This window comes from Capsicum annuum, unplaced genomic scaffold (assembly GCF_002878395.1).
Source record: "Capsicum annuum cultivar UCD-10X-F1 unplaced genomic scaffold, UCD10Xv1.1 ctg81722, whole genome shotgun sequence".
Classification (NCBI taxonomy): Eukaryota; Viridiplantae; Streptophyta; class Magnoliopsida; order Solanales; family Solanaceae; genus Capsicum; species Capsicum annuum.
The window spans coordinates 1-25,552 of record NW_025892464.1 but is presented as its reverse complement, the minus strand read 5'-3'; the positions used below and the strand labels follow the sequence as shown (position 1 = coordinate 25,552).

General features: G+C 42.9%; 2 protein-coding genes across 2 annotated transcripts; one reads left to right on the top strand and one right to left on the bottom strand.

The window, feature by feature from the left end:
- Positions 1-9,101: 9,101 nt before the first annotated feature.
- Positions 9,102-20,048, bottom strand: LOC107871014 (NADH dehydrogenase [ubiquinone] iron-sulfur protein 7, mitochondrial). The gene is made up of 2 exons (XM_016717767.2): positions 19,526-20,048; positions 9,102-9,596 (listed from the first exon to the last, which is right to left on the bottom strand). The coding sequence occupies exons 1-2, from the start codon at positions 19,930-19,932 to the stop codon at positions 9,362-9,364; spliced, it is 642 nt and encodes a 213-aa protein (XP_016573253.1). The 5' UTR covers positions 19,933-20,048; the 3' UTR covers positions 9,102-9,361.
- A 902-nt stretch (positions 20,049-20,950) lies between these two features.
- Positions 20,951-25,060, top strand: LOC107871015. The gene is made up of 6 exons (XM_016717768.2): positions 20,951-21,268; positions 23,228-23,298; positions 23,402-23,466; positions 23,559-24,044; positions 24,115-24,205; positions 24,667-25,060. Exons 1-6 carry the CDS (start codon positions 21,127-21,129, stop codon positions 24,751-24,753), a joined length of 942 nt encoding a protein of 313 aa, XP_016573254.1. The 5' UTR covers positions 20,951-21,126; the 3' UTR covers positions 24,754-25,060.
- The last annotated feature ends 492 nt before the right edge of the window (positions 25,061-25,552 follow it).

Below are 25,552 nucleotides of genomic sequence, written 5' to 3'. Positions count from 1 at the left end.
TAGCGGTGGGTTCGGGGTCCCAGTGTGCTAAGGGCTAAAAATTGATCGGGGTATGCCAGGGAGGTTGGGGTTAATCCCAGTGTGTTAAGTTTAATTTTTTGTGGACATGTAGGTGGACAAAGGGGCGAAACAGGGCGAACGGGGCATTTCTGGCCATTTGGGCAGACAAACGGGCGAAATAGCGTGAACAAGGCATTTTTGAGATAAATTGGTGTGCTATAGGCCACAGTTTTGGGGGTAGGTCTGGGGTCTGAGCGTGTTGTCGGCCGAAAATTGACCGGGGCATGCTAGGGAGGTTAGAGATCGTCCTAGTGTGGTTCGTTTAATTTTTTGTGGCCATTTGGGTGGACAAACAGGCGAAATGGCGTAAATGGGTTATTTTCGAACTAAATCTCTGTGCTATAGCCTTCAGTTTTTGGGGTAGGCCTGGGGTTTGGGCATGATATGGGCCATAAATTAATTGGGGCATGCCATGGAGCTTTGGGATAGTCCCTGTATGGTCCATTTAATTTTTTGTGGTCATTTGGGTGGACAAACGGGTGAAACGATGCAAATGGGGCATTTTTAGGCCAAATCGATGTGTTATAGCTTACGGTTTCAAGGTTGGGCCCGTGGTTTGGGCGTGCTGTGGGTCAAAAATTAACCGAGGCGTGCCAGGGAGCTTTGGGATAGTCCCAGTGTGATCCGTTCAATTTTTCATTGCCATTTAGGTGGACAAACAGACGAAGAGCGTGAACGGGGCATCTTCGGGCTAAATCGGTGTGTTATAGCCCACGGTTTTGGGGGTAGGCTTGGGGGTCGAGCTCTCTGTGGGCTGAAAAGCTGTTGGGGCGTGCCAAGGAGGTTGGGGATCATCCCGGTGTGGTCATTTTAATTTTTCGTGAATATTTGGGTGGACAAACGGGCAAAAGGGCGCAAATGGGGCGTTTCGGGACAAATCGGTGTGTCATAACCTACGGTTTTGGGGTGGGTCTGGGGTGCGGGCATTCTAAGGGCCAAAAATTAATCGGGGCATACCAGGGAGGTTGGGGATCTTCCCAGTGTGGTCCGTTTAATTTTTAGTGGCCATTTGGGTGGACAAACAGGCGAAACGATGCAAATGGGGCATTTTTGGGCTAAATCGATGTGCAATAACCCACGATTTTGGGGTGGACTCAGGGTCCGACCATTCTGTGGGCCAAAAATCGATCGAGTGTTGCCAGGGAGGTTGGGGATCGTCCCAATGTGGTTCGTTTAATTTTTCGTGGCCATATGGGTGGACAAACAGGCGAAACTGCACAAATAGGGTATTTTTAAGCCAAATCGGTGGGCTATAGCCCACGGTTTCGGGAGTGGGCCTGGAGTCCGAGCATGCTTTAGGCCGAAAATCGATTGGGGCATGCCAGGGAGGTTAGGGATCGTCCCAGTGTGGTCCGTTTAATTTTTCGTGGCCATTTGGGTGTACGAATGGGAAAAATGGTGTGAACAAGGCATTTTTATGCCAAATCTGTGAGATATAGCCCACGATTTTGGGGGTGGGCTCGGGTTCAAGGCGTGTTGTGGGCCAAAAATCAATCGGGGCATGTCAGGGAGGTTGGGGATCATCCCAGCGTGGTCCGTTTAATTTTTCGTGGCCATTTAGGTGGACAAACGGGCGAAACTGTAACGGGGCATTTTTTGGATAAATCGATGTGTTATAGCCCACGGTTTTGGGGATGGGCCCGGGGTCCAGGCGTGCTGCATGTCAAAAATTAATCGGGACATGCCAGGGAGGTTGGGGATCGTCCCAGTGTGGTCCGTTTAATTTTTCATGGCCATTTGGAAGGACAAATGGGTGAAACGACGCGAACGAGGCACTTTCAGGCCAAATTGTTTTATTGTAGCCAACGATTTTGGGGGTGGACCCAGGGTCCGAACGTGCTGTGTGCTGAAAATCGATCGAGGTGTGCCAACGAGGTTGGGATCGTCCCTTTATGGTTCATTTAAATTTTTATGGCCATTTGGGTGGACAAACGGGTGAAACGGCACGAACGAGGCATTTTGGGGATAAATCGTTGTGCTATTGCCCACAATTTTGAGGGTTGGCCTGGGGTTCGGGCGTGTTATGGGCCAAAAATTGATCGAGGCATCCCAGGGCAGTTGGGATCATCCTAGTATGGTCTGTTTAATTTTTCGTGGCTATTTGGGTGGACAAATGGGCAGAACGGTGCGAACGAGGCATTTTTGGGCCAAATTGGGGTGCTATAGCCCACAGTTTTGGGGGTGGGCCCTGGGTTCGGGAGTGCTGTGGGCCAAAATCGATCGGAGCATGCCACGGAGGTTAGGAATCGTCCTAGTGTTGTCTGTTTAATTTTCTGTGGCCATTTAGGTGGACAAACAGGTAAAACGGCATGAATGGGGTGGTTTCGGGCTAAATCGGTGTGCTATAGCCCACAGTTTTGGGGGTGGGACCGGGATCCGGGCATGTTGTGGGCCAAAAATCGACTTGGGCGTGCAAGGGAGGTTTAGGATCATCCTAGTGTGGTTTATTTAATTTTTTTTGGCCATTTGGGTGGACAAATGGGCGAAACAATGCAAACGGGGCATTTTGGGGCCAAATCGGTTTGCCCTAGTCCACGGTTTCGGTGGTGGGCTCGTGGTTCGGGCATGCTGTGGGTTGAAAATCAACCGAGGCATGTCAGGGAAGTTGGGGATCGTTCCAGTGTGGTCCGTTTAATTTTCCGTGGCCATTTAGGTGGACAAACGGGGAAACAGCGTGAATAGGGTGTTTACGGGTCAAATTGGTGTTCTATAGCCCACGGTTTCAGGGGTGAACTCGGGTTTCGAGCGCGCTGTGGGCCGAAAATTGATTTAGGCGTGCCAAGGAGGTTGGAGATCGTCCCAGTGTGGTCCGTTTAATTTTTCGTGATCATTTGGGTGGACAAATAGGAAAACGGCGTGAATGGGGTGTTTTTGGGCTAAATCGATATGCTATAGCCCACGGTTTTAAGGGTGGAACCAGGGTTCGGGCGTGTTCTGGGCCAAAAATTGACCGAGGCATGCCAGGGAGATTGGAAATCATCCCAGTGTTGTTCGTTTAATTTTTCGTGGCTACTTGGGTGGACAAATAGGCAAAATGGCACGAACGGGAAATTTTCGAGCCAAATCGTTGTGCTATAACCTACGGTTTTGGGGGTGGACCCGAAGTACGGGTGTTTTCTGTGGGACGAAAATCAATCGGGGCGTACCAAGGAGGTTGGGGATTGTCCCAGTGTGGTCCGTTTAATATTTTGTGGCCATTTGGGCTGACAAACGGGTGAAACGGCACGAATGGGGCATTTTCAAGCCAAATCAGTGTGCTATAGCCCCCCACGATTTCAGGGGTGGGCTCGAGGTCTAGGCGTGCTGTGGATTGAAAATCAATTGAAGGGTTCTGGGGAGGTTGGGGATCGTCCCAGTGTGATTTGTTTACTTTTTCCTGACCATTTGGGTAGACAAACGGGCAAAACGGTGCGAACGGGGCATTTTCGAGCTAAATTGGTGTGCTATAGCACCCAGTTTTGGGGGTGGGCTCGGGGTCTGACTGTGCTGTGGGCGAAAAATTAATCGAGGTGTGCCAGGGAGGTTGGGGATCATACCAGTGTGGTCCGTTTTAGTTTTTCGTGGCCATTTGGGTGGACAAACGGGCGAAACGGCACGAACAGGGTATTTTTGGGCCAAATTAATGTGCTTTAGCCCATGGTTTTGGTGGTAGGCCTGAGGTTCGGGAGTGCTGTGGGCCGAAAATCGATCGGTGCATGCCAGGGAGGTTAGTGATCGTTCCAGTATGGTCCGTTTAATTTTTTGAGGCCATTTGAGAGGACAAACGGTCGAAATGGGGTATTTTTGGCCCAAATCAATGTGCTATCGCCCACCCAGGGTTCGGGCGTGCTGTGGGGCAAAAATCGGTCGGGGTGTATCAGGGAGCTTGGGAATCATCCAAGTGTGGATCGTTTAATTTTTCATGGACATTAAGGTGGACAAATGGGTGAAATGGCGCGAACGGGACATTTTCAAGCCAAATCGGTGTGCTATAGCCCACAATTTAGGGGGTGGGCCCAGGGCTCGGGCGTGTTAGGTGCTGAAAATCGATCGGGCATAACAGGGAGGTTGGGGATCATACCAGTGTGGTCCATTTAAATTTTTCTGGCCATTCAGGTGGACAAACAAGCGAAACGGCGCGAACGGGGCATATTCGGGCCAAATCGATGTACTATTGCCCACGGTTTTGGGGGTGGACACGGGGTCTGAGCATGCTGTGGGTTAAAAATTGATCGAGGCGTGCCAAGGAGGTTGGGGATCATCCCAGTGTGGTTCGTTTAATTTTTCGTGGCCATTTTGGTGGACAAACGGGCGAAACAACACGAACGGGGCATTTTCGGTCTAAATCGGTGTGCTATAGGCCACGGTTTTGGGGGTGGGTCCGAGGTCCAAAAGTGTTGTGGGGCGAAAATTGATCTAGCCATGCTAGGGAGGTTAGGGATCGTCCCAGTGTTGTTCGTTTAATTTTTTGTGGTCATTTGGGTGGACAAACGGGCGAAACGGTGCAAATGGGGCATTTTTGGGCCAAATCGATGTGTTATAGCCTACGGTTTTGAGGGTGGGCCCATGGTTTGGGCGTGCTGTGGGTCAAAAATCTACCGAGGCATGCCAGGGAGCTTTGGGATAGTCCCAGTGTGGTCCGTTCAATTGTTCACTGCCATTTGAGTGGACAAACGGGCAAAGAGCGTGAACGGGGCATCTTCGGGCCAAATTGGTGTGTTATAGCCTACGGTTTCGGGGGTGGGCCTGGGGGTCGAGCGTGTTGTGGGATAAAAATCGATCAGAGCGTGCCAAGGAGGTTAGGGATCGTCCCAGTATGGTCAGTTTAATTTTTCGTGGATATTTGGGTGGACAAACGGGCGAAAGGGCGCGAACAGGGTATTTCGGACCAAATCGGTGTGTTATAGCCTACGATTTTGAGGTGGGTCTAGGGTGCGGGCATGCTAAGGGCCGAAAATCGATTGGGGAATGCCAGGGAGGTTGGGGATCATCCCAGTGTGGTTCGTTTAATTTTTAGTGGTCATTTGGGTAAACAAATGGGCAAAACGGCGTAAATGGGGCACTTTTGGGCTAAATCGATGTGCTATAACTCATGATTTTGGGGTGGACCCGGGGTCCGAGCGTGCTGTGGGCCAAAAATCGACCAAGTGTTGCCAGGGAGGATGGGGATCATCCAAATGTGGTTCGTTTAATTTTTCATGGCCATATGGATGGACAAACAGGCGAAACGGCGCAAATGGGGCATTTTTAAGCCAAATCAGTGGGCTATAGCCCACGGTTTCGGGAGTGGGCCAGGGGTCCGGGCGTGCTTTGGGCTGAAAATCGATCGGGGCATGCCAGGGAGGTTGGGGATCGTCCCAGTGTGGTCCGTGAAATTTTTTGTGGCCATTTGGGTGTACAAATGGGCAAAATGGTGCGAACAGGGCATTTTTATGCCAAATCTGTGAGCTATAGCCCACGATTTTGGGGGTGGACCGGGGGTCCAGGCATGTTGTAGGCCAAAAATTAATCGGGGTATGCCAGAGAGGTTGGGGATCGTCCCCGTGTGGTCCGTTTATTTTTTGTGGCTATTTGGGTGGACAAACAGGCAAAACGGCACAAACAGGGTATTTTCGGGTCAAATCAGTGTGCTATAGCCCATGTTTTTGGGGCTGGGCCCGAGGTCTGGGCGTGTCGTGGACCAAAAATCGATCAGCGCATGCCATGGAGGCTGGGGATCATCCTAGAGTGGTCTGTTTAATTTTTCGCGACCATTTGGGTGGACCAATGAGCGAAACAGCGCGAACGGAGTTTTTTCGTGCCAAATCGGTGTGCTATAGCCCATGGTTTTGGGGGTGGGCTCGGGGTTCGGGCGCGCTGTGGGCCAAAAATCAATTGCAGCATGCCATGGAGGTTGGGGATCGTCCCAGCGTGGTTAGTTTAATTTTTTGTGGCCATTTGGGTGGACAAACGGGCGAAACGGTGTGAACTGGGCATTTTTTGAATAAATCGATGTGTTATAGCCCACGGTTTTGGGGATGGACCTGGGGTCCGGGCGTGCTGTATGTCGAAAATCGATTGAGGCGTGCCAGGGAGGTTGTGGATCGTCCCAGTTTAGTCCGTTTAATTTTTCGTGGCCATTTGGAAGGACGAACGGCTGAAACGGCGCGAACGAGGCACTTTCAGGCCAAATTGTTGTATTATAGCCAACGGTTTCGGGGGTGGACCCGGGGTCCAAGCGTGCTGTGTGCCAAAAATTGATCGAGGCGTGCCAAGGAGGTTGGGATCATCCCTATGTGGTCCATTTAAATTTTTTTGGCCAATTGGGTGGACAAACGGGCGAAACGACACGAACGAGGCATTTTTGGGCAAAATCGTTAGGCTATTTCCCATAATTTTGGGGGTTGGCTCGGGGTTCGGGAGTGCTGTGGGCCGAAAATTGATCGGGGCGTGCTAGGGCAGTTGGGGATCGTCCTCGTATGGTCTGTTTAATTTTTCGTGGCCATTTGGGTGGACAAACGGGTGGAACGGCGAACGAGGCATTTTTGGGCCAAATCGGTGTGCTATAGCCCACGGTTTCGGGGGTGGGCCTGGGGTCCGGGCGTGCTGTGTGCGAAAAATCGATCGGGACTAGCCACGGAGGTTAGGAATCGTCCAAGTGTTGTCCGTTTAATTTTTTGTGGCCATTTGGGTGGACAAACAGGCAAAACAGCACGAACAGGGTGGTTTTGGGCCAAATCGGTGTGCTATAGCCCACAGTTTCGGGGTTGGGACCAGGATCCGGGCGTGTTGTGGGTTAAAAATCGACTTAGGCGTGCAAGAGAGGTTGGGGATCATCTCAGTGTGGTCCGTTTAATTTGTTTTGGCCATTTGGGTGGACAAACGGGCGAAACAACGCGAACGGGGCATTTTTGGGCCAAATCGATTTGCTCTAGTCCATGGTTTCGGGGGTGGGCCCGGGGTCCGGGCGTGCTGTGGGTCGAAAATCGGCCGAGGCGTGTCAGGGAAGTTGGGGATCGTTTCAATATGGTCCGTTTAATTTTTTGTGGCCATTTAGGTAGACAAATGGGTGAAACAGTGCGAATGGGGTGTTTTCGGGTTAAATTGGTGTGCTATAGCCCACGATTTCGGGGGTGAGCTCGGGGTCCGGGCGTGCTGTGGGCCGAAAATCGATTGGGGCGTGCCAGGGAGGTTGGGGATCATCCCAGTGTGGTCCGTTTAATTTTTCGTGGTATTTGGATGGACAAATGGGCGAAACAGTGCGAACGGGGTGTTTTAGTGCCAAATCGGTGTGCTATAGCCCACGGTTTCAGGGGTGGGCCCGGGGTCCGAACGTGGTGTGGGCCAAAAATCGATCGAGGCGTGCCAGGGAGGTTAGGGATTATCCCAGTGTGGTCCGTTTAATATTTTGTGACCATTTGGGTGGACAAACGAGCGAAACGACGCGAACAGGGCATTTTCGGTCCAAATCGATTTGCTGTAGCCCATAATTTCGGGGCTAGGCCCGGGGTCCAGACGTGCAGTGTGGCGAAAATTGATCAGGGTGTGCCAGGGAGGTGGGGATCGTCCCAGTGTGGTTCGATTAATTTTTCGTGGTCATTTAGGTGGACAAACGGGCGAAACAGCACAAACGGGGCATTTTCAGACCAAATCATTGTGCTATAGCCTACGATTTTTGGGGTGGGCCTGGGATACGGGTGTGCAGTCGGTCGAAAATCGACTGGGGCATGCCAGGGAGGTTGGGGATCGTTTCAGTATGGTCCGTTTAATTTTTCATGATCATTTGGGTGGACAAACGGGCGAAACGGCGTGAACGGGGCATTTTCGGATCAAATCGGTGTGCTATAACCCACGATTTTGGTAGTGGGCCCGGGGTCAGGGCGTGTTGTGGGCCGAAAATTGATCGGGGCGTGCCAGGGAGATCTGGGATCGTCCTAGTGTGGTCCGTTTAATCTTTCGTGGCCATTTGGGTGGACAAACGGGCGAACGGCGCGAACGGGGCATTTTCGGGCTAAATCGGTATGCTATAGCCCACGGTTTCGTGGGTGGGACCGGGGTCCGGGCGTGCTGTGGGCCTAAAATCAACCGGGGCGTGCCAGGGAGGTTAGGGATCGACCCAGTGTGGTCCGTTTTATTTTTCGTGGCCATTTGGGTGGACAAAAACGAGCGAAACAGCGCGAACGGGGTATTTTTGGGCCAAATCGATGTGTTATAGCCCACGATTTCGGGGGTGGGCCCAGGGTCCGTGTGTGCTATCGGTCAAAAATCGACGGGGGCGTACCTGGGAGGTAAAGGATCGTCCCAGTGTGGTCCGTCTAATTTTTTGTGGTCATTTGGGTGGACAAACGGGCAAAACGGGCCCGATTTCGAAAGAAAATCGCCCGGCAACCCCCGCAATTGGTTGTATAGTGGAAGTTGTCTGGTTGGGCCGTTGGGGCCATTTTTTCAAGTCAAATGGGCGAAACGGTACGAACGACTCATTTTGTGCGACTTACGGTGGGTGTTAGCCCATGGTTCGGGGGTGGGCCCAAGGTCAGAGCCCAATTGTAGGCAAAAATCATCTTGCGACCCCCCGACAGACTGTGGAGTTGATTTGTGTGGCCCGACAAGGTTGTTGGGGTCATTTTGCAAGACAAAACGGGTGAAACGGTGCAAATGGCCCAATTTTTTATGACTTTCGATGGGTTTTTGCTCACTGTTCGAGGGGTGGGCCTGAGGCCCGAACCCTATTTTGGTGAGAATCGCCCGACGGGCCGTGGAGTGGGTCCGGGTGGTCCGACGGAGCCATTGGGGCCATTTTGCAAGAGAAATGAGCAAACGATCCATTTTGTGACTTTCGACGAGTGTTAGCCCACGATTCGAGGGCTAGACCCTCGGCCCGAATTTGATTTTTTGCGCAAAATCGCTCAACGGCCCCCCAAAGGGCTGTGGAGTGGATGATCCGAGTGATCCGACTGGCCCATTGAACCGGTTTGGAAAACCACATGAGAATTGATTCAAGTGTTATTGGGTATTATAGTAGACAAGTAGTTTGGAGTAAACACCAAATGCGCATAAATTTTTCAACAACAATTGGTTCCAGATTTTCATGCACAGCACTTCTCAATCTATCAATTACACTTCACAACCAAAATATTTGAATCCATTCCTCAGTTGTAGAGGATACACAGTAGCTTTATTGAGGTATACCAACAGTAAAAAGGTTAAGACAGTACACCACTAAATATCAGATTAACATACAAACGAAACATAGAAGGTTCAAAAGAGAGAAAAACAAGATCTCTCTTCCTTGGCCAAAGGTTTATTTCCACACACATTGATGGAAACATAAATAATAAGGCTCTTATTTGGTCCACCACATAAGCAAATCCTTGCGCCTATTTATCTTCTTCTGCAGTTGAAGAAGTCCGTACAGAAGAGCTTCGGCAGTAGGTGGGCAACCTGGAACATAAATGTCAACAGGAACAATCCTGTCACAGCCTCGCACGACAGCGTATGAGTAATGGTAGTATCCTCCACCGTTTGCGCAGCTCCCCATGGAAATGACCCACCTTGGCTCGGGCATTTGATCGTAGACCCTGCAATAAAATGCAATATGGCTTAATATTTGACAAATCAAAATAAAAAGGGTAAGACTAGACCAATAGACCAATTAATTGCGCCATTCTCCTTCTAACTTACATGTTTTTCATTAAAGGGAGGTGTATCCGATTGAGCTGTTCAAGTTCTAATTACCAGATTCCAGAACGATGACAGACATACAAGATTACAAACATAGAAGAAATCTAGGAAGTGTAAGATGTAACCTGAAGTAGCATAAAGTAGAAGAACTTCGGAGAATTTATCTGTGCTGCTTGACCAGATGAGGAAAGGTGCACAACCATAGAATGCTAAATTGAGTGGAGGTAACATTTAAAGCAAGATGGGAAACGTTGCATTAAAGACGAAAAGATCCATTGATGCCTCAAATTCAAAAGAGAGATCTCGGACCAGAAATCGACTCCTCTTTTACTGAGGCAGACAGGCAACAAATAGATGACATTTGGGACCAAATCATCACACAAAAAGAAAAAAGAAAAAAAAATCAAAATTATCATCTCAGGCAGATCTGAAATGTCAGAAGATTATCAAGGGAGACGCATTGTTGGTTGATGTTTGGAGATGAGTCACCTCGGTTTGGAAATCGCACATAGTAATGCTTATGATATGAAAGATCTATGGTAATGCTTATGATATGAAAGATCTTCACTTCTTGTTTGAACTTCCGACAAGGAAAGAAGCTGAACACTTCCTCACAAGTGCACGGCGTCGGAAGAATGAGAAGCTGATACTTGACTGGTAGTCTCCCACAGTCAGATGCTCGCCAAAAATGGTAGAAAGAAATTGGGCGTGGATTCGACTTCTAGGGCTTCCTTCGAATGTATGGTCATAAAAGATCTTCAAAGAAATCGGTAGTTTTTTGTGGTGGCTGAATTAAAACGAAAGAAGAAACCAGTCCGAAAGATCATATGCAATGAACTAGAATTAAAGTGAAGGGAGATGGCGGAAATGTCCCAAAGGAAGTGGAAGTGGAAAGTGATAATGAAATCAAACCCATGCTTCTCGAAATAAAAGCACATTCAGTTTCATTATCGGCAAAAGTTTAAACACTCGGAACATCAAAGATATCGAAACTTGTACTCAGCATGAAGGTGCCTCTTTTTCTTTATAGACGAGCAGAATAAACTGAAGGAGAACATCATAATGATGTCAAACAAAGAAGAACTCTCTATCTCTATCTCCAAAAAAAACACATATCATCAAACATGCAGTTGATTGAAGTCTTTGAAGAACAACCATGGGTGGTTGATAATGCATATTCAATTGACGTGCAAACTTCTGATGAAGATATGGATGCAACATCCTGGGTACACGGTAATATAATTAGACTGAGGAATCAATTGGTGTGGGTTTTCAGGGGTGAGCAAAAAAGAGGCTTTTGCCCTCTCCATGAAAATTGACAAGGGTGGAAGAATTAACAGACTGGAACTCAAGATGGAAGGGTACAAAGGAACTCCAAGGATTAGTCTTTTATGCCAATTCAAAAGCAATGGGGCCAAGCAAGGGGAAATTTCTGAAGAGCTTAATACACAAGTGGAGAGATAATATCTAGTGTTTGCAAGAGACTAATGTGCAAGGAGATATAGATGAGTATGTGAAGCAACTCTCAGCCAATAAATGAGTTAAATATGCATGTTTGCCAGCAGGTGGAGCGAGAGGAGGGATCCTAATAATGTGGGATAGCAGTATATGGAAAGGGAAAATCAAATGTACAAGAATACACGCTTTAATTGTCAGCTTCATGGTAGAGCCTCGAGATTTTTCCGGGACCTGACAGAGGTAGAGACTGGTATATGGTCCAAACAGTAGGAGAGAAAGGCACGGCATGTGGGATGAAATTAGAGCAGCTAGTGTCTTTGTGGATATCTTTGGGTAGCATGTGGAGATTTCAACACCCCTAGATTCATATAAAAAAGGAAGAATTGCATCATTCTGACCAGAGACATGACAGCAACAACAACACACCCGGTGTAACTCCACAAGTGAGGTTTAGGGAGGGCAGTGTGTGCATAGATGTCACCCCAAAACCTCGTGGAGGTAGAGAGGCTGTTTTAAAAAGGACCTCTGCTCAAGTGCACCAAATCATAGTAGTTATGGAAAAGGAGATATGGCAGTGAAGAAAACATGGCCACTGATAAGGAAAACAGTACGGACATTCAGAAAAAAATCACAGTAACAACTGTGAAATAGTGAGATAATCAGATAATTGAAACACAATAAACAAGAAGAATAAGAGAAATCAAAAGCAATAACTACATGAATAAGCTAATAAAACACAACAGACACGCTCCAGACTACCACCAAGGCAAATCCTTGCCAAAAAGCAAGACAGTGCTCAACTACCTATCACCTACCCCGATCTGGCACCTTTCTACCTTTACATCTAAAGCCATATCCTCAATAGTTCAAGCTGCGTCATGCTACATTGCTTGGACTCTCCAAAAAGGATGTCATACCTGTGTTGGATCCTTCAAAAATGAAATACTTTTGAAGGATTCGACACGCACCTGTCGACATTTTTTTTTCTTTTTGAGAAAAAGAAGTCTGGGCAACATGATGTCATGTCATATCTAATCACCTCCCCAATAATTCTTCGGCCTGCCTCTTACTCTCCTCATACCCAATGTATCAGACTTCTCACACCTTACTGGGGTGTCTATGCATCTCCCAGATACCCTCATTCATAATACTATCTCTTCTAGTCCTAATTTTATTTCTCCAAGTATGCCAATACATCCATCTTTGCATCCTCATTTTCGCAACTTGCATCTTCTGAACATAAGAGTTCATGATTAGTCAGAACTTCGCCCCTTGCAACAAAATCGGTCTAACTGTCATTCCATACAACTTACATTTAAGTTTTAGAGGTACCATTTCATCACACAAGACTCCAAAGGTGGCCTCCATTTCATCCACCTTGCCCCAATACGATGTGTGACATCATCATTGATCTCCTTATTTTCTTGGATTAGAAGGCCAAGATACTTGAAACTCTCTCTTAATCAAACAATGATTGTTAGAAGTTAGATAGAATTGTTTGAAAGCAAAAAAATTAAAATTGGTTGATTCTTGTTCACAAAATAAAAGAAGAGTTATATTGACCATAAGTAAGTTCCCAATTAAATAGAATACGGCTTAAAAATGAATATGTTAACATTTAGATATTAAAATGGAAAATTATTTACTAACTATTACCTAACATAACTAAGTTTTCCTAAAAACTAAAACGTGTTTTTATCTTAGGTTGTCACTTGGCATAATCCTAGGCTAAATTTTCTTGTTTTTGATTATATATATAGATATTCCGCACTTCGTGGGAATGTACTGGATATGTTGTTGTATATATAGGTATAGATTAAAAGCAAGAAATTCTAGCTAGTATCATGCCAAGTGGTAACCTAGGATAAAGACGTGTGTTATCTTTTAGGAAAGCTTAGGGGATGTTTGGATTGACTTATTTTAAGTGCTTTTAAGCACTTTGAAGTGTTCGGCTAAAATAAAAAACTGCTTTTAAGCACTTATTTCTAAGCTAAAAAGGCAAAAATAAGTCAAAAGTTGTAAGTTAGAATTTCTAACTTATTACTTTTGACTTATAAACCAAAATGTCACATCCTTAGTCTTCGACTAAGCACACGTGCGGCACTTGACAACCCGCTCACATTCTAGCACCACTTGCTCACGATCTTGCAATGCAAGTTAGCCTAAAACACTACGAATCGCTAAGAGAAGGGTAGAAAAACACGAGAATTGCTGGAAGATTTGATTAGAGAAAACTCGAATTTATTTGCTTGATGATTTTACAAATGAATGTCCCTCTATTTATACCACTCACATAGGGGCTAGTGTGCAAATAATAATTACTACACATAAGGCCATCTTCTAGAATACTCTACAATATTAGAAAGTTCTAAGGACTTTCCATGCAAGACTCCACATGGACAATATTGTGGCATGTGGCGCCTACATGGCATGAGGACGAGGCAGGTCACAACACTCTTCCCCACCTGATGTTGTGATGACTACAGCGCATTGCTGCTGCATAAACTCTCGAATCTTATCTTGAAATTGTCATGTCTTCGCACCGTTCCCGTATGGCTTGCTCCGTCAGTTGGCCCTCCTAATGGAGGTGGAACATGACAATGACTTTCTGACTTCTTGAGCCCATTGACAAGCTGCATAGACTAAATTTGTGCTTGACAATGTTTGTGTGGCATAGTCATTGTAGGTACCATGCAAGATCCTTCTAGTTCCAAGACCATGAGATGTTGAAGGAAGGGGTCCATCGAAGTATGATATTGTATGAAAAACTCGTGCCTTAATACAATATCAAAAATATCCATTGTTGTGGCAGTAAAGTTTTTCGTACCTTTCCAGTTGTCTAATTTGTCACTAACACCATTGGCTACACTCTGAGCATTTTGTGCCTCGACATTCATGGTCTTGACTCGAGAGTTGGTTGGAACGAGCTTCAACTCTAGTCTCTTTGTTGCGACCTTAATCACAAACTTATGAGTTGCTTTAGTGTCCAGTAGTGCACAAGTGGGCTTATTGTTGTTGGTAAGGTCCACATACTGATTTGTATTCTCATTGGGTTGGCAAGCTGATTTTGTGATGGCTCCACATAGTACATTCACACCCAATTGAGTTGTGACCGAACTTTATCCTAGCATCTGTTCCTTCCACTCACGCACTATGGCACTAAGACTCTTTGAGTCGGGACAACTCTTAAAGTTATGGGGCCCTTCGCATATGTAGCATTCTTTCTTCTCGGCCCGTGCGTTCTTTTCGACATAGCCCTAGCGACCAATTGACTTTTTGTTATTGAACTTGTTCGTGTCTTGAGTTCTGGGATGTTATTGATGTACTTCCTTGTTGTTACCTTAGTCTCCCCCACTTTAATTAATGTATTGTGATTCTTCTCATTCTTGAAATCCATCAAAGACTCAGCCTCCATTATAGCTTGGTCTATATACACAACTCATCAGCATTGCAACTCCTACTTAGCCCAATTTCGCAACCCATCCATAAAGTGGAACAACAAGTCATTGCAGGCAGGGTTAGGATTTGAAGCATAAGGATGGTGAATTATTTGGCATAGACACATATGCTCCATGTCTGTTTCAACTCCCTAAGTTTGTGTCTTACAAGACATTATTTGGGAAGAATTGGCGCTTGAATTCGGCCTTAGACTCATCCCACGTGCTAATAGTGCAAATACCTTTCTTGCCATCAGCCACTTTCCTTCTCCACCTCAGCATGGCAATCTCAAATAGATACAACACAACTGTGTAGATTTTGGCTTCATCTTCCCTTACTTTTCCATGCCTGAAATAGTTCACCAATTGCCAAAAAAAAGTTCTCGATCTCATGTGCATCGTGAATCCTTTTGAACATTGGTGGCTTGGGAGCCTCAATTTTAGCCTCCTTCATTACGACGACATTTCTAGCAGCTCCAACCACACCATCATTGACCTGCTTCTCGAGTGCCTTAACCTTTGCCTTCATAGCATTGATAGTGCTCAACACTTCAATGAATCTGCACTCTAAAATAGTGATGGTTTGCCTTATCTCCAATTTGGCATATTTGCACCCCTCTAACTCTTTTCGAATGTTGTCATTCTCCTCAAGGGTAAAATCTTCAAAAGTCTTGAACTAGTCATCGACCTTGTTCAAACATTTTCCAAAAATCTCCAAAGCCCAACTCGTCATGTCAACCCTCCCGATCCACTCTATTCCATGCGTGACATTTTTGGTAACCTCCCCAGGTTCGTTGTCACTCGCCTTAGTGGTCAAAGATGAGTGGCATGCCAGCTCTCCGCTAGGTGTAGGGTCGAACAACAGTTCCCCACTATTCTTATGATTTTCTCTCCCTTTTCGGAGCTTCTCACCAACATCTAGACTGACGTTGATGGTGTTGTGTCGTTCCCCTAGTATTAACCTTTGCTCTGATACCACTTTGTCACGTCCTTAGACTTCTACTAAGCACACGTGTGGAACTCAACAACTTGATCACGTTCTTGGACCACTTGCTCGAGATCTTGCTATGCCAAATCAGCCTAAAACACCAGGTGTCTGTGATGACCCGACATGTCATCACGTCACATAGGTGCCACACGGCACAAAGTTGTCTATGTGAAAGGATTACATAGGATAAAGACTAGTCCTAGTGGAATATTCTACAGAAATGCGAGGATTTTCCGTGGAAGACTAGAATTCCATGGATTTTCTTGAGAAGTCCTTAAAATATTCCACGTTTGTAAAGTTCTAGAAAAGGGTCTTATTTGTAATTATGTAGGGACTTGTAACAATTATTACTTGCACATTAGCCCCTAGGTGAGTAGTATAAATAGAGAGGCATCCATTGGTAAAGGCATCAAGCAAAATCTTCCCAAGTCTTAAGCAATATAAAAAGCTTTTTTTAGCAATTCTCTCATGTTTTTCTTCAATTTACCATTACCTTGGCGATCTAGTTTTAAAAAGACTTATTTGAGCTTGCAATATCGTGAGCGAGTTGTCTAAGTGCTACACCGTGAGTCTAAGTCCTTGACAAAACGCTAAGAGAATGGCAGCAAAAAACACAAGAGAATGGAATATTTGTATTAAAGAGAACTTGAATTTATTTACTTGATGATTTTCCAAATGAATGTCCTATTTATACTAACCTCAAAGTGGATAATGTGCAAATAATAATTACTATTCAAGTCCCTATGTATTTACAAATAAGCCCCTATACTCTACAATGCTAGAAAGTTCTAAGGACTTTCTACGCAAATCCAAGAAATCTAGGTTCTTCCATGAAAAATCTCCCTAATTCTCTAAAATATTCCACTTAGGGCCAGACTTCCTCTTACGTAAGCCTTCCACAAGGGCAATCTTGTGTCATGTGGCGCCTACGTGGCATGATCATGTAGCAGGTCATCACAAAAAGCTATAAGCCCATTCAAACAACTTCTTAGTTAAGTTAGGTCATAATTAACTAACTTTTAAAGTTTTACATCTTTTTGTATAAATTCAAAATAGTTACTTTCAATTTTTTTTAAATCAAATTTTGTCAAGTTTAAATGATGCAAGTAAAAAGTATTATCAATTTGATTTAAATTAATGTAAATGTTAGATCGTATAAATTTTAATCACACGTTTAAGCAATTGATTAAGAATACCAAATGTAAGTCCCCTTTTGTACCTTACTTTTCAACCAATTTGTGTCCCTTTCTTATTGCTACAACAACACCATACCCAGTGTAGTCCCACAAATATGGTCTAGGGAGGGTAGTATGTACTCATTCTTACTGCCCTCTTGTGAAGGGACAGAGGCTCTTTCCAAGAGATTTTTGGCCCAAGTAATGTGTACGCACACTTTCTTAAAGCTAAATCAATAAAATTCTTACCTTTCTCAAAAAGTAAGTGACACATAAAACAAACTTCTAATTTGAGATATTTGTCAATGAAAATCAAAAACATTTTGATCTTATTTATTTTCATCTTGAACAGAAGCAGATCAAGTTGCTCTGATGTAAAAGGGAATTGCTAAAAGAACAAGAAGGATGGAGGGCAAGAGGAAGTAGAAATCACTATGTTTTTGCTACTCCATACTCCTCTATTTCTTTTGTCCAACTACCCTAGCCATATCCCTCCAAATGTATGTGAGAACTTCACACTGCCATGTCACATTAATGAGTAATTTAAAAGGCCAGTTTAAACCCTAATTGTTAGCACTTAGCCTCACCTAGCGGCACTATAGTGCAATCAGAATAGTGCTAAAGCACACAACCATTCATGGATTGGTTCTAAAGAGGAAGACACTGACAATGAATATTAGTTTGACCTTGGGTGGTATAGTTTTCACTTGATTTTTTTGATTAATTGGATGACCTTTACATTATAGTTTCACTTATTAACTCCAGTTCTCATAATACTTTGTCCCTATAATTATTCTCAGTGTAATTTTACCTTATCAAAAAGAAAAAGATGTCTTTGTGCTTGTAATAATTTTTGCTGGCATGCATGTACATACATACATTACATATGTATATTTCATTTTTTCTACGTAGAGCCTTTCTTCCCTAAAAGGGAACGCTAGTTCTTCTTTGCGCTTAAACATAGCAAATCTTTTTGTACTCTTTTAACTGTCCACAAACTATTATAATGCCTGGCAAGACAATCATACACTCATAAATCTTGAACTTCTCGAGTTTATTGCATATCATTAATGCTCCTACGTTCTATGGCACATTGACAGCAACAGCATATCCATTAAAATACAAGATCCAAGTGATATAGGACCAACGTGTAGGAAAACAATGACAAATGTTATTAATCCATTGTCAACATCAAAACCTGGTAGATAGAAATCAACCATGGAGAGGAAGACAACAACACCAAATATATAAGTTGACCAGTAAGACACTTTAATACCAACAAAAGACAGGCAGTTAAAAAAATGAATAATCCAACGGAAATACAAAAACACTGTTGTCAATCAGACTTTTTGTCCTTCAATTTCTGTTACTTTCTGTCGTTCCTTGTACCTCGATTACCATATTGCACTATTGTAGTTTTTGTTCTATTACTATATTTTTTTCTTGGACTTCCGTTACTTTTGTATCTGGACTGCTTTGGATGGTTTTTCCTAAAGCCGACGGTCTACTTGTTCCTTGTACCTCAATTATCATATTGTAGTATTGTGGTTTTTGTTTTATTAACATATGTTGTTTTTGGTTATTAACTATTGTTTTTTGTACTTCCTTTACTTCTTTTTCTGGACTGCTTTGAACTGTTTTTCCTAAAGCCGGGGGTCTATCAGAAACACCCTATCTACCTCTAAGGCGGGAGCAAGGTCTACCCACCCCATACTACACTTGAATCCAAATATAGCCAAATGCACATTTTTCTTTGGTTTGGTTTTAATAATTTTAAAACTGATTAATTTGATTTTGTCCAATGACCAACCTAAACTGACCCGTGAACACCCCTAATTATAGTCATAAATGAAAAATATACTAACAAAGAAATTGAAGAAAAAATCATGATATCGTGAAATATCCACTGTTTAGTATCGCCTCTTCAGAAAGAGGCACATTAACAAGGAAAAGTACATCTTAGAACCTTGATGACAACAATGAACCGCACATTAAGCGAGACAAACCGCTCAATACATTCTGAGCTTCAGGGCTTAAGTGTGCTTTAAGCAAGACTTTGACAACATTGTTCAACACTACTTTGGATTGTTTTTCCCGGAGCCGAAGATCAATAGGAAACAGCCACTCTACCTCTGAGGTAGAGGGCTCTACCCTCCCAGACCAATTTGTGTCGGACTACACTACTTATATCAGACTACACTGGGTATGTTGTTGTTGTTGTACTGCCAGCAACTAGACTTCCCTAAATGTGCTTATAGCAAAGCCAATTCTACAGGAAATTTTGAATCCAAATATGGGCATATAGATAAACAAAAACTTTATAAACTTCTATATGAGAGAAAACAGAAAACAAATAAAGCGAAACCATTAGAATTTATACATACTTGCGGAAAGCGGGGGGCCATTTTGCTGGTAAGTGTACCAGCAACAATCATAACATTGGATTGTCTATGACTGGGTCTAAAAATAGTACTAAATTGATTTCGTCCTATTACTATGTCCTTCAATTCTGTTACTCTGTGTTTTTCCTTCTACCTCGATTATCATATTGTAGTATTGTAGTTTTTGTTCTATTACTATCTACTTTGGACTGCTTTCCCCGGAGTCAAGGGTCTATCAGAAACAACCTCTCCACCTCTAAGGTAAAGCAAAGTCTACCTTCCCCATACTACACTTGAATCCAAATACAGCTAAACAAAAATTTCATAAACAACTACGAAAGAAAAAACCAAAAAAATTGAGGCAAAATCAATAGAATTGATACGTACTTGCGAAGAGCAGGAGCCATTTTGTTGGTAAGTGTACCAGCAACAATCATGACATCACTTTGTCTAGGACTAGGTCTAAAAATAATCCCAAATCGATCGAAGTCGTATCGCGCAGCTCCCGCATGCATCATTTCTACAGCACAACACGCTAATCCAAAAGTCATAGGCCAAATTGATCCACGCCGTGCCCAATTCATCAAATCGTCAACCTTAGATATCACATACTCCGCCGGTTTCGATATTCCTGGTGGGGGCGTCATTGCCGGAGGCTGTGCGTTACCGTAAGTCGCCGGAGAAGATGATAGGGATGGAAGTGTTGTGTGGATCGAAGCTGCCGCCGCCGCCGTTCGTTGTAGAAACGGCGTCGTTCCGGTGAGAAGTTTTGCGTTTCGAGCGATGAACGCCATTTTTCCGATGTAGAGAGAGAGCTCCGGTGAACCTCCGATGAGAAGGAAGAGAAATGCGGCTAGATCTGAATATATATGAGGTAATTGGGAATGAAGGAGATGAAGACACGTGGAAGTGATCGAACGGTTGATAATAAAGATGGATACCCGGTTCATAGATGGACAGAAAGGTCATTTTATTGGGCTTGGGCTTTTTTTGTTTGGAGGAATTAGCAAAATAGCCACTTTTTGATTGATAATTTAGCCACAAGTTTGACACTACTAGTTTGTGTTTAATCACTTTTTAATACTGAAAAATATTTGCCTCATTGCTCCGAAATTGTCATTGTATACTCCCGCGGGTCGAAAGATGATGGAGAAAGAAGAGGGATCATGTGCGAAATCTAGCGACAACGAACTTCTATACAAATAGATGTACTTATCAATCCACGTTGTTTGCTTAATGAACATTGCGTAGAGACATCATAAATTGGTCCACGAACATCACAATAAGCTCTTTATAAGACCCTGACCAATCGACATTGCTTGCTTGATGAACGTTACATACAGACATCATAAATTAGTCCACGAACATCACAATAAGTCCTTTACAACCTTACAATCTCAAGAGATTCCAAAATTATAAAATGCCCACATTAGTTTCTCATATAATCGATGTGCAACATTATGCAATAAGAACATAACAAACCACCACGTTGCACATCTATCGTCCTCGACATCTCCACTCTAGTTCCTAGGTAGTCTTTTTCAATCAGGCCTCGACGACTGCACACTAAAACATTGCTAGCCGCGATCAAACATTATCATACTAGCATTACCGTCACGAGCATGAAAGGCATTTATGGTATTTGACGACTCTAACATCATTAATATAAGTTTAGAATAGTTATTAAAAAACTCAAGATTATATAAGTCCCACAAACTTCAACCCCTTAACATAGCTACAACCTTTACCAAATTCGAACATGTTGGCACTTATCCTAATAAAGGTGAGTACACAAAGTTTTGTGACACCCTACGCAAAGTTGGATTCCCCAAACACAAACATAAGTAGTACTAAAACAAACTAAAAATAACACACACACAAAAAAAAAGAGCAAAGTTAGATTCTTTCTTTCAAAACTAGCCAGCTATTACTATCTCTTCTTGACTTTCACTTCCAATAAGCTGACCAAAATCTACATTTGATTGATAATGGCAGATAAGCCTAGCAGAGGACTTGTATTATATGGTGATGGGTTAGCCCGATCCATTGACCCGTCTCATACCCACCTCCATTCTTTTGCTTCTCGAGCTTGTTGTGGCTTCTTGGCTCTTCCTCACTCTCCTCCTTCAGGTCTTTTTTTTAAATTCTTTTTAGCTTTGTTTGAGCTCAAGATTGTTTCTTTTTGATAAATTTTATGTGGGGTTGTGCTGTTTTTCATCTTGAATTATATAGCTTGTGGAAATTGCATGTTTTTTTAGTAGAAAATCAGTTTGCATATGCAAGAATTTGGATACTTTTTATCTTTTGTTAGTCCCAAGATTGTTTCTTTTTGATAAATTTTATGTGGGGTTGTGTTATTTTTCATCTTTAATTATTGAGTTTATAGAAATTGCATATTTTTTAATAACCGTGATGTCCGGGCTTGCCACCTGCCACCAACAATACGTACTAGGTAACTGTGTCTACCAAGGCTAGAATAGATTAATAGATTGGGAAGAAATCACATGGTATTTGTCTCTGCTTGGAATTGAACTTAGACTGCGTGATGCTCAATCCACTTCATTGACCACTAAGCCACATTCTTGGGTGCAGAAATTGTATGCATTTTAGTAGAAATTACCTTTTGTTAGTCCCAAGATTGTTTCTTTTCGATAAATTTTATGTGGGGTTATGCTATTTTTAGTCTTCAATCATTGAGCTTGTGCAAATTGCATAGTTTTTAGTAGAAAATCGGTTTGCATATGCAAGAATTTGGATAGTTTGATGTGGCTTCTTGTCTTTTTTACCATTTGAAGGCCCATGATTGTTTCTTTTTGGTATTTTTTATGTGGGGTTATGCAAGATTTTGTTTTTTGATGGCGAATGCTAGATACATATCTAAATAGCATGTCATATTCTGTGCTTTGAGTTAGTAAATCAGTCAACCTTGAAATAATTTAAAAAAAGGAAGTCAGTTAGTCCTGTTTTGGTGATAGTTAAATGCCTTTGTGTGTTTGGTAATATAGCGGAAGCATCCATATAGGTGATGCCAACTAGTAGCGATTAGTTTTTGTTGTTACAGGTACATTGTACTGGTATTAGAATGAAATGGACTGAATGGAATGGAATGGATGCAGGGCATTCATCTAGCCTCCCCAGTTTGATTGAATATGTACTATCTTGATTGCACGAATATACTGTGTGTTGAGTTAGTAAGATTAGTTATTGTGTTTGATCTTGTTTAGTTGTCGTTAAATTTATTTGCTTGGTTGGTCATGTCAGAATCAGTAATAGCGAAAGACAATCATATCCGACATTTTTTGCTTTCTAATTATGAAACATCCCTCGACCCAACTCCAAAAAAATGGAGAGCCAAAATTTGCACCGTTCATCTCTATGATTCAAAACATTTATGTGTATCATATCAAACTGGTAGAGCACTTCTGAGACTTGCTAAGGAAACGCCTTGTAATGTTCTTTATTTGCACTGCTATGGAAGCCAAGCAGCCACTTTTAGAAATCAAAAAGTTATCAAGGCAGATGACTCCGAGGAGCTGGTGCACCATCTTTTTTTCAACCACCAGCTGAGAATGAAATTGTTGTTTGTGGAAGACATAGCCATCCTAGACGATCGAGCACTTGAGAACAAAAATATATTGTGTAACTGGATAGGAGGTCGTTATAGTTTCTTTGATCACTTTTATGAGACAGCTGACATACCTTCCTAGTTCCTACCTCACCTTACCCTCTAGATAACAATCAGACTTTCCCGAAGAGTGGAATTTGACTAATGTTTTGTTCCTCTAGGTTCATCATTCCTGAATATGTTAACTATCGTTGATGACGTGTGGGATGCATTACCAATTAAAACTGAAGAGTTCCCCATCCCAAATTCAACTCTCTTGCCTGATGCTAATGATTTTTCTTTTTATGCCTATGCCTATGGGTGGATGAGTATTTTTGTTCATAAGAAAGCATGATGAGTTTCTAAATTTTAAAAAAAGTTGGTACAAAGATTGTTATTACTTTACAGTTCTTGCTGCGAGTCCAGTTACATTTTTGTAATTCTTTATCTGTCATTTTGGAATTTAAATGGGCATTAGATTGCAGAAACTGAGGATGCAAGAATAGTCAGAGAATTTGCTGAGCTAGTGGATGCAAGTGAAGCTTATCTTGCCCTGGTGAGATGCAATTACTCCGGTTATAGTAACTGCTAAAAGAAATACGTTTAGTTCTTAGCTTCATTAACACATGTTGTGCTAAACTATTTCCTTTGTTCTTAAGAACGGGGAAGAATCTTCTGACACTCAACCTGAGGAGAAGCATGTAGCAGCAACCATATCAGAGAGGTAGGACTACTTCTGTTTTACATGTTGGACTTCCATCAATATGATATTATTTACATCGTTGAAGAGGCCCTTTACAAAAAATTCTCGTTCAGGTTTATGGGGATGAAAGCTGCTGTCATCACTGAGAATTTAAGACTGAAGAGTTTCTGTCATAAGCTTGGCTTCACTGTCTTAGAGCTCAATGAGGTGATTAGTAGCATTAACAACCAGGTTGATTCATCCGTCTTAGCTTCTGAATTGTTCAAGTTGATGGGTTTTCAAGAAGGGAAGATCTTAGAGTCAAACCAATTTGATTTGGTTATTCTTCACGTTGGAGCTGGTCAAACGACAAATTGCCTCAAAGACTTGGATCATGTCAATCGGTTGGTTGGTAATTTGGTGCAAATGGCACATCCTGGAATGGAAGTAGGTTCTAGGTTGCACATGTCGGTTCTGTTGGGCTATGGTGCTGTTCGTGAGGCTGATGATTCCGCATTTTCTATTCCTGACAGTAGACAAGAGAATAACTCTAAACTTTCTCTTATTTTCCCTCGTCAAAGTTATACAATGAAAGAAGCAAAGCCACGACCAAATGTTAGGTAAGTGCGATTTTCCCACCTTCATTCTATATTATCCATGCGTAATGGCGTCTGATGTATTCGTCAACAGGCAGCATTGCCCCATGTTAGTGGCCCAGTGGCAGAATGCTGTGACTCGGAAGGATATGGCAGAAGCATATTCATACAAGGATTTCAAAGAGGTATTCATGATTAAGAAGAGCTTACCGCTTTACACATCATACTTTTTTGGGGTTTTGCCTGGTCCTATTGATCCATAATAAGTAGTCTATTTTTTCAACGAAAAATTCCAGTTGGATAAATTGTTTCAAATTTGATGCCAAGTTTTGTTTCCTTGGTTAGTCTACTTGTGGAAAATTTCTCCCAATTTTATTTGGTTGTGCGCATAACCAGCAGAAATACAAGAACCTTTCGGCGTGTCTATCACAATGTGCAGAACTCGCATCATGTTCCAATAACTAGAGTGTCATTCAATTAGTTCTGATTTTTAATTACTCGTAATATCCTTGAATTTGCGCTTGATCTCTACTCTGTGTTCCTATAACATAAAACACCTTTGAAGTTTACTGTTGTCGCTAGAGTTATTGTCTGCTAACACAGATATTTAAGATCCTAATATTTTGTTCTCTCGTCTTTCAACCAGCACGGCGCAAACCTTGTAATTCCAACAGATAGATTTCTACATGAAGTGGCATTTAAGCTTTGGAAGGCTCCAAAATATGGAGCATGAGGTAGAAGTGGGAAGAAAACATTGGTAAATGTTCTGTACGAAATGAATGACATTCCAATATCCTAAATTCAGATTTGTCATTTTGGACCTTTGTTTTGATAAAGAGGGTAGATCATCAGTAGAGATGTTTCTGATCGCCAGAAACTCCATATCCTTCCGGTAATAACTAGAACTTATACCAGCCAACCCGATTTTCATGGCATCTCTCTCAGTAGTCATCTTTTTACTTATTCGATGTATAATGTACTCTCTTGGGTGACACATTTTCTCTGAGATATTGTGGTGAAGAAATCTTCAATCTTGGATACATCTTGTTGTCATGCAGTTCAACACAAAACTTATGAAGATTTTTAATGTCTTTATACTAGCTGTGTGAGCGCCCAAGGGGGTGCCTTAGTGGTCGATGAAGTGTGTTAACCTTAGAGATGGTTTAAATCCCATCTATTTGCTTAAGCATCTCTATTCACATCAAATCTCAGGCACCACTAACCTATGTTGCTCGGACGCTTCAAAAATGTCATCGGGATGTGTGACGAATCCTTCAAAAGTAGTGCATTTTTGAAGGATCCGACACTGGTGCAGCAACTTTTTTGGAGAGTCGGAGCAACTTAGCTACTAACACATCCATTAGAAGTAATACACAGCGGATATTCGAAACAGAATGAAACCTCTAAGAACATCACAAGAGGAAAGACATGCAGAAACATAAACATTAACAGGAAGACCAATTCATTTTCAAGCTTTTTACTAATCATCTGCAGAATTATAACATAGTACCAGGTAGATAAGATGCTAGAAG